The 13133-nt window shown below is 44.2% G+C and overlaps 2 protein-coding genes across 2 annotated transcripts in view; one reads left to right on the top strand and one right to left on the bottom strand.

Annotated features, from left to right (window-relative positions):
* Nucleotides 1-486: 486 nt before the first annotated feature.
* ECHS1 (enoyl-CoA hydratase, short chain 1) lies at nucleotides 487-2275 on the bottom strand. The gene has a single exon (XM_020780482.3). The coding sequence runs from the start codon at nucleotides 2241-2243 to the stop codon at nucleotides 1347-1349; it is 897 nt and encodes a 298-aa protein (XP_020636141.3). The 5' UTR covers nucleotides 2244-2275; the 3' UTR covers nucleotides 487-1346.
* A 1056-nt stretch (nucleotides 2276-3331) lies between these two features.
* FBXO38 (F-box protein 38) overlaps nucleotides 3332-13133 on the top strand; it is a 42755-nt gene continuing 32953 nt past the window's right edge. Inside the window, exons 1-7 of the mRNA XM_020780481.3 lie at nucleotides 3332-3462; nucleotides 6674-6848; nucleotides 7605-7738; nucleotides 8186-8349; nucleotides 10843-11008; nucleotides 11397-11534; nucleotides 12364-12501. Coding sequence (XP_020636140.3) covers nucleotides 6721-6848; nucleotides 7605-7738; nucleotides 8186-8349; nucleotides 10843-11008; nucleotides 11397-11534; nucleotides 12364-12501 — 868 coding nt within the window. The 5' untranslated portion in view covers nucleotides 3332-3462; nucleotides 6674-6720. The remainder of the gene's footprint in view (nucleotides 3463-6673; nucleotides 6849-7604; nucleotides 7739-8185; nucleotides 8350-10842; nucleotides 11009-11396; nucleotides 11535-12363; nucleotides 12502-13133) is intronic.

Here is a 13133-nt window from a genome sequence, read left to right as displayed (position 1 = left end):
ATGCACTGAAAACCGATTAATCCCATAACCAGTCTGTAAGTCGAGCCGTCTGTAAGTCGAGGGTCCACTGTATAGCCACTTCGAAATGCCCAATTCTTGCTGATGGCTCAAGAAATACACTACACAACCATATAATCACCCTAAACCAGAGATGGGCAATTAATTTCTATGGGGGGTGGCACATGAAAAATCTGAACTGTGTTCGGGGGCCGAACCAACTTTACATAAAATTAAAATGAAACAGTGATGTTATGATTGTTTTTATTTTAAACTTGTTAAAAATTGTAAGAATCCAGCCTTTTACTTCTATGGAAAGGACAGAGAGACACCATGTTGCAGTTCTGCCACACATGCAGTGGCAATTCAAGCCGTAATCATAAACAAGTTACCTGGGAATAGCCTGACACTGAGGAAAACTGTACGCAACTATATTGTATGCAGCTGGCAGATTAAGATGAAAAGTGGGAAAGGCAACAGACATACAACTTCTTTTTAAATGATCTGGTTTTATTAAAGTGTTCATTTATAATCAAGAAATTAATTCACATTAGGGTACTTCTTCTTTGTACTGGATTATGAAGTACCGTAACCAGGAACATCTTTCCCCAATTCTCTGCTCAGTACAAATGTGAGCTTGTGGGCATCTTAGCACCCAAGACCTGATCTACTGACTTGGTCATCAGAGATGGTAACATCTACACCTCTGATTCACCCCCAAAGCTCCAGGGCTCTACAGTGACAACATCTGCATGGCTCTGGAACAGATTAAACCAGAAGACAACCAGACTTTGCAAACCTTGATGAAGTATGCAGGACTAAGCAGCCTAGAAGGAAGACTGTGTTAGTATACCTTGCTCCATTTTTTGTCATCTGGTGGTACACAAGCATGTAATTTGAGCTGGACGGATAGGTTTAAAACCTCTACATGTGAGCATCAATACAACATTCCCAACATTGTGCATGGTTTCTTGTTTCACTTTTACGGGCAAACACATGTCCAAAGAAGGCACACTAGCTATGCAATTTCAAGCCATATTCAGATCTGGAGATTCCCTGAAAGCTCTTTTAATCGGAATTGGCAACAATCAAAATTATTTTCTCACAGACAAAAAACAATCGCTGGCATTGCTCCAATGAAACCAATCACTGTTTGGAGGGGCAACTTCCAGGTGTATAGCAGCCAGCCCCAACAGAGGGGACCCTTTGCTGCTTAAAAGGCCACTGGTGAGAGAGGAAGGCAACTTGGCTATAGGATCCCTCCCAAGAGCCAACTGTGCCAGGCAGCCACCTCTCCATCCTCCCTGACACTGGGACCTTGGGCAGCCGCCGCCTCTCTGTCTGGTGGCTCAGTTGTCTTTAAAATTCGCCTCTCTTTTCTCCACAAAGGCGTCCATTCCCTCTTTCCGGTCCTCGGTGGCGAAACTACCGTGGAAGAGCCTCTTCTCGGCCTTGAGGCCCTCCTCCAGGGTCATCTCAAAGGCGGCGTTGACGGCCTCCTTGGCCATGGCCGCCGCCAGCTTGGAGTTCTTGGCGATCCTCTCCCCGCACTTGACGGCCTCCTCCACCACTTTCTCCACGGGGAAGACCTTGCTGACCAGGCCGGCCTGCTGGGCCTCCCGAGCCGAGAGGCGGTCGCCGGTGAGGATCATCTCCATGGCCAGCGACTTGCCCACGGCCCGGGTCAGCCTCTGAGTGCCGCCGGCTCCCGGGATGGTGCCCAGCAGGATCTCGGGCTGCCCGAACTGGGCCTTCTCGCCCGCGTAGACGATGTCGCACATCATGGCCAGCTCGCAGCCCCCGCCCAGGGCGAAGCCGTTGACGGCCGCGATGACCGGCTTCCGCACCCTCGACACCCGGTCCCAGTGGGCCAGGAAGTTGCTCCGGTAGCAGTCCTGGAAGGTGCGGGCCTGCATCTCCTTGATGTCGGCGCCGGCCGCGAAGGCCCGCTCGCTGCCCGTCAGCACGATGGCGCCCACGCCCGGGTCCCCTTCCAGGGCGTCCAGGGCCGCCTTCAGCTCGCCCATCAGCCCGTCGCAGAGGGCGTTCAGGGCCTTGGGGCGTTTCAGCTGGATCAGGGCCACCTCCTGCCGCCCGCCTCGCTTCTCCACCAGCAGGTACTGGAACGAGGAGGGCCCCGGAGACGTCAGGAAGCGGCGGGGAGGCCGCAACGGAGCCCCCGCCACCGCCACCGAAGGCAGACGGAGCAGACCGCGAAGGACACCGCCCGCCGCCGCCGCCGCCATGGCTAACCCGAGGGAGGAAAGGAAGGAGGGAGGGAGCGAGGGAGGAGCTTCCAGCTTGAAGGAGCGCGGAGGGAGGGGAGGGAATTCCGGTTCCCAATCGGCCCAACCCGCCATGTGCGGGACAAGGGGGGGCGGGGGGCGGGGATTAAACGGAGACCAGTTTTCATCCCTCGTCCGTCCCCGCCCCGCCCGCTTTTTTTTTTTTTATCTCGAAAAACAGGACAGTAGTTAGGAGGGAGGGAGAGGACGGTAAGGATTAATTCCACCGTTGTTGATTGAGCAATGGGTAAGCTTCACCGGTTGAAATTGTACCTGGGCTTCACTGGCACAGGAAGGTGGGCTTAACACGGGCGTGCTCTTGGTGCAACACTTTGGAAATACCACACACACACACACACGGGCAGTGCGAGCACTCACCTCTCTCTCTCTCTCCCGAATGGGGATTAAAAGAAAATCATGGAGGGGGAGGGGGAGGGGAGCAAGGCTTCTCTGTCGCTACAAGCAGCGTGAAATCGGATTAGGACATTTAGTCCCATCTCCGTTTTTTAGAGAAAGTTCGGGCAAACGATAATTTCGTTTCTCTCAATAGGTTAGGCTGCGCCTTCCTAGAATGTGAAAAGCAATAACGCCGAGTTTTAAAAGTCCTAAGTAAAATTTAAATTCATCGGGGGGGAGGGAGAAAGAAGGGAGATTTTTTTTTTCCACTGAAGTGTCAACGAAGTGGTTAGCTTCAAATCCTGCCCCGTGCCGTGGATGCCTCCATATTTCCACGTTTCTGAAAAAAAAACCCAGAGGGACTGCCATTCGTGGAGATTCACACTTGAAATAAACCTGTTAATTTTGAAGACCAAGATGACAGACCCCCCCCTTCCCCACCCCCCGCATCCCCTCCGGTTGGGGGCTGACACCTGCAGAAGGAAACGATCGTTGGGCCCAAGGCCATCCAGGACCTGCCCCCCCCCAAACACACACCCCTCTAGCCCCGCAGGTGGGGACCCGGAAGTCACGGTGGCAGAGCAGGCGCTGGGGTTTTCCTCTTATCTTTTTGGTCTCTTTGGGGAGGGGGGGGGACGGTCTGGAAGGTGGCGGCGGCGGCGGCGGAAGCACTGCCTGGTGACGACTCAGGAAGTGGTTGTGTTGTGTAGCCCTGAGCGGAAGTGTCCCCTGCTGGAGTTGGTCCTCTGGAGCCGAGCCCCGACCAGAAGGGGCGGCCGGGCCGGTGAGCTTTTGCGGTTGTATGTCTACGCGTGCCCGGTGTCCCTGCTCCCTGAGGGCAGTGGGAGGAGGGGAGCCCAAGGGCCTGACGGGGGTCTGCCGGGTGCTGCCCGTGACGCCTTCGAGGGGGAGCCTCGCCGGGGACCCCTTTCAGAGCCAGCTCTGACCTCCGTCCTCTCCGCTGCTTCCCCGTTCACCCCCCCCCCCACATGCCCTCGCCGCCGCCTCAGTCCCTTGGCTGCGGGGGGGGGGGCTGAACGGGGAGGCAGCGGGCCGGAGTGTGTGTCTGTGTGTCTGTGTGTGTGGCTGTGGGGGGGGGGGCGCGCCTCTTAGCGCGCAGGCCAGGCCTTTCTTTACTTCCCTTTCTCCTGTCTTAAGGCCCTGATTCTGTCCCCGCTTATTTTGTTTATAATGGGGCCACTTCCAGCGCTGTAGTTTACTGGACTCGCTTGCGAAGGGGGGGGGGTTCCTTCTTCCTGCCGTTGATAAGTGAGAGGGAGCTGGAAGGGCCCACGAAAAGGGAAGGGAAAAGCAAAAACAGACCTTTCCTTGACCCGGTCTGACGTGTTATTGGGAGCCGTTTCCCGCTTACTTCGTGGTTTCTGTTTGTTGACCAGTTGCTTTGGGGAGCTATCTTTCGCTTACATTCCCTCCCCAGTCATTAATGGGGACAGCAATGACCTAGAATCGATTATCGTTTCCGCCGTAATTAACGGCAGCAGTGGCCTAGATTCTAAGAGTGTGAAAGAGATCTTAATCAGTGGATTTCTTAGATAAAATGTAAAGGAAGCTTCAAAATCCTGTTAAAATTCTGTTTGTGTCTCACCCATGCCTCTATTTTCCCTCAGTTCTAATGGGTAGTTCTATTCCAACTTAGAAAATGGCAAAAATAGTTTGATTTCTAGAGTGGTAGAAATGTTAGTCTGTTGCAGCAAAACTGATCAGGGCTGTAACCTTGTTCCCATTCCTGTGGGCATATCTTCTGTTGATCTCAGTGGCGTTGACTGTTACATACAGAATGTTGCTGTAACAGTTTTGTGGCAGCCTTAAGAATAACTAGTGTCTTCAGTCATAACCTTTTGCAAGTTATTGTCCAATTTCTCAAACAAGGTATTCTGAATTTCAGATGGGTATATATAGATTAGGATATAGTGGAAGAAGGCTGATCATAAGGAGAACAAAGATATTATATGCAGGAAGTACCAATACTATTATAATATTACTAGTAGATATTTGCATTTTTGAATAGACGTCTGATCTTATGAATTCATGCTAGTAAACAAACTGCAACAAGTTCAATAAGTTTGCCCAGAATTGTACTCTAAAAACTTCAGTGCTGCTTTGTGTTTGGATCTGTGTATATACATATGTACATACATATGCTTAGTCTCAAATACCATTAGTTAAGAAGACTGATCCCATACTCACTGTGGAAGGAAGTTGTATTGAATTCAGTATTGCTTACTTGCAGTAGACAAGTACAGTATATGTTGTGCTGGTGTCCTTGTGTGCCTCCATTAGCTATGACCCTATAAACATATTGAAATTGCCATTAAAATTACTTGGTCTTATGATTTTGATTTATTTCCTGTATAAATTTATACAGGAAATACATCAAAATCATAAGACCAACTAATTTATTTAATTTATTGCAATTAAATTGTATTTATTGCAATTAAAATCCACCTTTACCCCAGTGAGCTCATGGCACCGTGTATGGCTTTCCCTCCTTACTTTATCCTCGCAGTAGCTACGTGAAGAAGGTCCGACTAAGAGGAATAGTGATGGCACAAAATCACCCAGTGCTATCGCTCAGTAGACATCTGATCCTAATTCCTCTGAGGTTCAAGTGTAACACTATTACACTATCTTGGCCTTTTTCCCATTTATGAAAAAAGTGGGTGAACCATTTACAGTTTTTTTATTGTTTGTTAAAATGTATGCTGCCCTCTATTTAGAGATCTCAGGGTGGGATACGGACTGTAAAATTACTGAAACAATTTTAAAACAATTCCACAGGATGAAACAATGAGTGGAAACTGGCAGATGAGTAGGTCAAAGTCAAGCCATTGTCACGAGGCCCAGCATCTTGGAAATGCCTTTTTTAAAATGACACTAAAAGGAAGCCAGCATTGGTGCCATTTACATATCAAAGAGGGAGGTGTTTTTCAACTGGGACACCTCAGTAGAGAAGATCATTTTCTGTGTCTTCAGATAATTCCCATTGGTGGGGTACAGAGGAAGCCCTTCCTTGGGCAGATATACTGTATATATGGAAAGGCATTCATTCAAATATCAGGTCTCAAGCTGCTTATGACTTCAAATGGAGTGAGCCCCCGTCGCTTGTCCCAGCTTCTGCCAACCTAGCGATTTGAAAGCATGCAAAAATGCGAGTAGATAAATAGGTACCACGTCGGTGGGGAGGTAATCGGTGTTCCGTGTCTAGTCATGCTGGCCACGTGACCACAGAGGATTGTCTGCAGACAAACGCTAGCTCTATGGGTTGAAAACGGAGATGAGCACCACCACCTAGACTCGGACACGACTGGACAAAATTGTCAAGGGGAACCTTTTTGACTTCACATCAGAAGTACTTCCTTAAAGTAACTTTAAGGAATTACAGTTCCTTTTAATTGATATAATGTGGTTTTTGTATTATATTCCAGTGATTGAGCTACTTTGCACTAGCGGAATCTTCTTTGTCTTCTTCAAGACTAGCCTCTTGTAAACTGCATTGCAGTGGTCTAAATGGGGAGTTGCTGGTGCCAAGATGCCTTTGTACTCCATGTCTTAGACTGGATCTTTCTTTTTCAGATTAGTAACTTTAGGTAGTAACTTTTCTGGCCACTTTGTTTTATGAAGTAAGCTCTTCTTTGTTGTGCTGGTCTTTAAAGTGCCATAGAACTTAGTCTTTTCTTTTAATTTCCAAAACATTTGCAACTAAGAAAAGGATGTATTGGTAAATCATGTGATGATTTTACACAACAAATGGATTTAGTTGCTCTTAGTTTTTCTTTAACCAGAAAATTTATTCAGTATTTATTTATGGGCATCAGATGTTATGTTTGAAAAAGATCATTATCTGCATCTTTCCAGAAAGACGTGTATATATATCTGATGCTTGTTTATTATTTCATGTAGACATTTCTTGTTTTGATTTTCTGTATATTCACTTGCATTGCTATGTTTTCCTGACACTGTCTTTTTCCTTTCAGTTTCACTGCATTTGCATAGCAGAGCTGATTCCTTTAACATAAGCGAAATGGGACCTAGGCGGAAAAATATGAAAGTGTGTTCCACAAACAGGGAAGGCCCTGCATGTATCAAAGGTGCTGAACTGAAGGATTATATGAATCAACTTTCACATGAAGTACTTTGCCATATATTTCGGTAAGTTAGAAAATAGTTTTTGTTCAGTTCTTGAATAAAATAAGTTGCAACTAGAGTAATCCCATTTGAATCAATGGAACTTATGGAGGAGTAGGATAACCAAATCCCAGATGATTTGATGGGTTCATTCTGGTGTGATTTAGTATGAAAAGCAATAGAAATTTAGCTAATAAAATCTATAAGGGCACAGAGCGGGGCCAAATTGTTTTGCCCATTAGTTTTATTTTAAAACCCTTTAAAGAAATCTATATGAACTTTAATACAATAAATGTTTTATGCATTGCAGATATTCCCCTATTTTCTAATGGAATGGTTTTCACCAGATTGATATTTCATTTGACTTGAGGGCAGTGTTAAATCTTAATTTTTGAGTTAGGTTAACTAAGTTGAAGACCAGCCTGGTGAAGATTACAAAGCTCTGAAATCTGAAGAGTTGGATGTAACAATAGTTGTAAGAACCAAAGATTCCAGAATGATTAGTACTTTTTGTTTACAAATTAGTAAGGTAGAGAGAAATCTTTATCATCTGGAAAATGTCTAGTTTTGCAAATGCTTTGCAGAAGAATTCACTTCAGTTTTATTATGCATTGGAAAGCAACATTACCTGCAATTTCTGTGTTTCTTGTCTTTAAAATTATGTCTGATGTGTGAATGACCTAGCTATTGGGCATCCATATTGCAGTGCTCTTCTTTGTTCCTAGATTTCACTTTTTGGTAAATTTTTCTTCACTCATTGCCCCCACCCCCACCCCCAAGATATCTTCCACTGCAGGATATCATGTGCATGGAGTGCCTCTCCCGAAAGTTAAAAGAAGCAGTTACTCTATACTTGAGAGTGGTAAAGGCTGTGGATCTCTGTGCAGGCCGCTGGTGGGAGTACATGCCTACTGGTGAGTGTGGTTCTTAGTAAGAACATATGTACTGTGATCTGTGTATGTATACTTAATTTTCTTCTTTAAATCCAAAGGATGTAAAAGTGCCACTTGGCTTGTGCTCATATTTCCTCTTTTTTTCACTATGATTTCAGTCAGACTCGGACAAACCAATTTTATCCTCTAATATGCAATCCATTTTTTTTTTTGTTATCTTATCAGTGTAGCATTTGCAAAATTCTGTGGTCTTGTCCATGAGGCCTGAAAGTATAACATTAAGCATATTTCTTTATTTCCTCCCCAAACAATGAGTTGTGGTTCATGTATTAACAAAAACAATAAACCCAAACACCATGTTCTATTAAACCTAAGTCTTAATTTCTATGAACTGGAATCAGTCCTCTTGAATCTTTGCTCATCTATAAATATTCTTACTCAGAGAAAATATATGTGTTGTGTTCCCAGGATTCACAGATTCCAGCTTCCTGACTTTGTTAAAGAAAATGCCAGACATTGAGCAGCTGTATGGGCTCCACCCCAGGCACCTTGACAGGCGCAGAGTTCGTGGTTATGAAGCATTCAGCATTCCAGGAGTTTTAGAAGCATTGCAAGCTTGTCCAAATTTATTAGTAAGTGTTATGCTGTAAAAACATAAATATATATTCCTTTGATGGTTTTGATTATTCTAATACTTCAGTAGAAGGCAGGGAGAAAGGAGAGGGAGATCCCTTCATGGAAAGATATGTAACGTTAAATACATATTTCATTGCAACAGCTGATACAACTGTAATTATAGATTCAGTGGCTACTTAGCTATAGTTTTCTGTTATTTAAATCAAATCTCCCATTCCACCCTTAAATGGCAATGGGCAAGAACTGCTGGTTCCTTTACTGACTATACTGTGGTTTGGTGCCCTGCCCTGTTCTGGAAGATGCAAGGCAGGGAACCAGGGCACTGCCTCTGAGTGGGCACCCACCACAAGGGGCAGGGCATGGAACTGCAGATCAGCTGTGTGGCCTGTAATCAAACTGCGCTGAACCACCAAACTGGCAGTTCATGCCCTTCTTTAACCCCCACTGTATAACCAGAAAGCCAAACCATGATAAGGTATTCTAGTTGTTTCAATACTTATTTTATTGTTAAATACCTTGGATTAGTGAAAAAGTTCAGGAAGTTTGTTTTTCAAAGAAATTATTTCCTTACAGAGAAGTAGTCTGTTGTCATTGCCTGTTACAGTGTTGGGAAGGTAACTCATTATCAGGGCTTGAAAAATGCACTTGTCCACTCGTCTGTGATGAGTGAAAAAACGCTGCTTGAGAAGCCACAGCTCCCTCCCTCCTTACCCTCCGCCCATTTCTCTCTCTCTCAATGATCCTGCAGTCCTCCCCTCCCCCCTCCCATTGCAAAAGGGAAACAGACCTCTTCTCATGAGAAGAGAGTTTGGGTGGCACATAGATATATAGCTCTGCAGGAGAATGTAGAGTAGTCCCATGCTGAAAAATATGGAGATTCTCTGCTCCCAGTTTCAACCCAGTGAGGACACATCCTGAGGTGGGAGGGAATTGTGGTTCCTTAAGAGGCCAGGCGCTTTTGCTTTCATTTTTATTTTTGCTGGACAAATTCAAAAGAAAGGCATTCAAAATACGTACAAGCTTCATGACCCCACTGGCACACAGGTAATAAAGCAACCCAAGTCTGAGGGTATATTTATTTTGGGTTTGTATGCATTGTTTCGTAGAAATAAAAGTGAACAAGTGCCTAGTTTAAATTTATTAACATAAATTGCAAGGCTATAGTCCAGTCATGCTGACTGGTGAAATTTCTGACTCACTGGTGAGACATTCTAAATTTTTTCAAGCCCTGCTCATTATATTTTGTGTTGTGCCCCTTGTTATTTTTTCTCTTGCTTTCTGTTACATTTTGGAATTGGTAGACCCTTAGGATTAATGGGAAAATGACACAAAACTTGAAATACTCCTATCAGAGTTTTACCCTTACTACTGCAAAATGTATCAGTTGCAGTAAAAACGGGCATGGGCTTCTGGTTCAGCAGTTCATGAGGATTTCTCCTGTGGACAAACAAGTGTTCAGTGCTTCCCAGCCCACCTTCTCTGTTGGTAGCCACTCAGAGCAGCACCCTGACTTCCCTGCTCTGCCTCTTCCTGGCTCCTCCTGGTGCTTCCTTTGAGTGGGCGCCTTCCAGAGGAGACAGGGCTGGGAGGCATCAAACACTTGTTCGTCCAAAGGCCAAAGCACCAAACCAGCAATTTGTGCCTGTCTCTAGTTACAAGTAGTCACATTTGTGACTTTTTACTTCTGATCTCTAAACTAAGTAGTGTAAATCTATTAGCAAATATGAATAAACCATATATGTGTGAACATAATAGCTGAAATCATGTTGCTTAGTGTAATAAGTTGCACTAGATTTCACCTTCTGAATGGGTGGTGAATCAGTGAAAAGAATTCAGGTAATTCAAATGGCCCTAGAGCAGTGATGGCGAGCCATAAGTTGCTGGATTGCTACTTCCCCCCTACACACACAGTGAAACCTGAGGAGGCGGCTGCAGCTGTGATGCTGGCACCCTGACAGGCGGCAGGCCAGGATCCGGAATGTGGTCCCTTGGCACCTCTGTGCCTGGGAGTCCACCTTGCGGCGCCACTTCCACTGCTGTCACTTCTGCTTCCACCGCTGCTATCACTGGCTGGGGTCCCCCCCCAGTTTGGGCACTTGGGCCCAAAAAAAGTTCACTGTCATTGCCCTAGAGAGTTATGACTTACTTTGGCATAATAAGTCGCAGTTAAAGAAAGCCCATTTGAGTAAATGAAATCTATAGAGAAGTTGTCTCACCAAATCCTCACTGATTAATGGGTCTACTCTGGTGTAACTTACCATTGCTGAGCAACAGGATTTAGCCAAGTAAGAACTACAGAAAGGTTTTGACAGTAGTATGCCCAGTAACTGCCTGTGCTTTCAGTTTGATTTTTGCTGCTACTTTTTATTTGATGGAAGGTATATGTAACCTTATTTTTGGTTTAATATTACTGCTTGCTCAAGATGAATACTGTTGTTGTTGTTTTGTTTGTGGTTATACAGTGTTTCTTTTACTTTTCCTCCTTTCAGGGTGTTGAGACTTCCCATTTGGAACTGGTAGAAGCCATTTGGACGTACATGCCACAGGTTCATATTCTAGGGAAGTTTCGTAATCGTAATGGTGCCTTTCCCATTCCACCTGAAAACAAACTAAAAATACCAATAGGAGCTAAAATTCAGACTTTGCACTTAGTAGGTAAGAATTTTCTAAAGTATTTCTTTTATTTACCAAGGGAGTCAACATTTAAGCTTTGATATCAGTCAAGGTATTTACTGTATTTATATTATTTATTCAGTGCTGCTATTTTTCTGCTGCCCAAGAGTGCTTGCTAATGCCAGCAAATGCATTTATTTATTTGTTTGTTTGTTGGTTGGTTGGTTGGTTTGTTTGTTTGATTTATATCCCGCCTATCTGGTCGGTGAGCATCTTCAGTGCTATTTTTGTTGTCTTTTGAGTGGTGATCTAGAGAGGCTGCTAGAAATCATCTTGCAAAAACTGAAACCTTAAAAAAATGTACAGTGCTTATTGTTGAAAATGTCAGGCTTGGTCTCCTGACTTTTTTGCTTTCTTTCCTGTTTTTTAGGAGTGAATGTTCCAGATATTCCTTGCATCCCTATGTTGAGGCACCTGTATCTGAAGTGGGTGAGACTCACCAAACCCCAGCCTTTTAAGGATTTTCTTTGTGTCAGTTTACGCACCTTTGTCATGAGAAATTGTGCAGGTAAAAGGACAGAGGGTTGTAGGTTCTTTAGGTCAGTGGTCCCCAACCTTGGGCCTCCAGATGTTCTTGGACTAAAACTCCCAGAAGCCTTCACCACCACCTCTGCTGGCCAGGATTTCTGGGCGTTGAAATCCAAGAACATCTGGAGGCCCAAGGTTGGGGACCACTGCTTTAGGTTGCATGTTGGGGAGAGCAAGGCTAGAGGTGGTGGTGGAAATAAGTGGTGAATGTTTCCTTTGCTCAGAGCAAGCATGAATAACAAAGTAGTAATTCAGTTCTTAAGTTAGGTATTTGTTATTTGGCCGCCTTATTGTTAGAACAATTGAATTACATGTTTGGTGGCAGTTTTGGCAATTAACCTGTCATGCTGTTGTGTTTAAAAGGATCACCATTTTGCTTTCACATTATGTAGATTTATTTATTTATTTTTGGCAATGTCTGTGCTACAGCTTTCAGCAAGATAATTTCTTTAGTGCCACTGAAGAATTACAGAAATGTAGAAAAGCAGGCAGAGGGAACAGCTTCTTGAGTGTGCATTTTTAAAACAATAAATTACCTCTTTTGTTTTCATTTTAAGCTAAATGCTTGAAATGTCATCTTGCACAGTATTTTCCATTCTGCGGGACCCATATGTTGCCAGACTACTTTTTTCAGGAGCTCTCACGGTTGACTGTTGTTCCTGAGAACTGAAGTCCAACTAAAACTGAGAACTCTGAAATCCTATCTGAGTGTAGGCTATAGAGCTATGTGTTGTAATGCCATAATGCCCTAAAATTTTAGTCATCAATGCATATGAATCCTGACTGTTGGTAAATTATTTCTACTGTAGGACCCACAAATTCGTTGAAATATGTGCCCTTGGTGACAGGCTTGGCTTCTGCTCGAAACCTGGAACATCTAGAATTGGTTCGTGTTCCCTTCCTAGGTGGTCTTATCCAGCATGTTGTAGAAGACAGCTGGAGATCTGGTATGCAATCGCTTCTTTGGAATTCAAAATTATACACACTTTGTAAACTTGAACTTTCCATTCAAACTTCAGCTATCCTTTCAAGTATTGCTAATAGATAATTCTGAATATTTCATATTGCTTCAGAATATATCTCAGTGCCTATCTAAAAGACAGGGAAGGCAATAGATAAATTTTAATATCTCTAACTTTTTTATTTAAGTTCATATAATCAACAATTACAAGCCATCCAATCAATTCTGACTTGTGGCAACCCTTTCCAGGGTTTTCTAGGTACAGTACAGAGTACTCGGGAGCAATTTACCATTCCTTTCTCCTGGACATGTTCTGGAAGCTTGTAACTTTCCCAAGATCACACAGGCTGGGTCTTTTGGAATTCACAGTGAGAAATCCATCTCCTAGCCCCTGGATCCTCATTCTCCAGTTCATTGAACTATTCAAACTGGCTAAATTCATATAGGAGTTTTAAAATACTGAGTACTTCATCTTGGGTTACATGAACAGTTACATGAACAGTTCCAATGCATACATTTTACATTTTTTCCAGTGTAAGTCTTCATTCTGCTCCTATCCCCCCACTTGTAGGAACCCAAAAGCGTCAGTGCAAAGAGACTTTCAATGCAATCCATCCA

The sequence above is a fragment of the Pogona vitticeps genome, chromosome 2, assembly GCF_051106095.1.
Source record: "Pogona vitticeps strain Pit_001003342236 chromosome 2, PviZW2.1, whole genome shotgun sequence".
In the NCBI taxonomy this organism is placed as follows: Eukaryota; Metazoa; Chordata; class Lepidosauria; order Squamata; family Agamidae; genus Pogona; species Pogona vitticeps.
Note: the sequence above shows the minus strand (reverse complement) of the source record. Positions and strands in the feature narration are given on the sequence as shown.

Excerpts from the sequence above, each read along its gene's own strand:
- ECHS1 (XM_020780482.3), bottom strand. The coding sequence starts at position 2,243 with ATGGCGGCGGCGGCGGCGGGCGGTGTCCTTCGCGGTCTGCTCCGTCTG.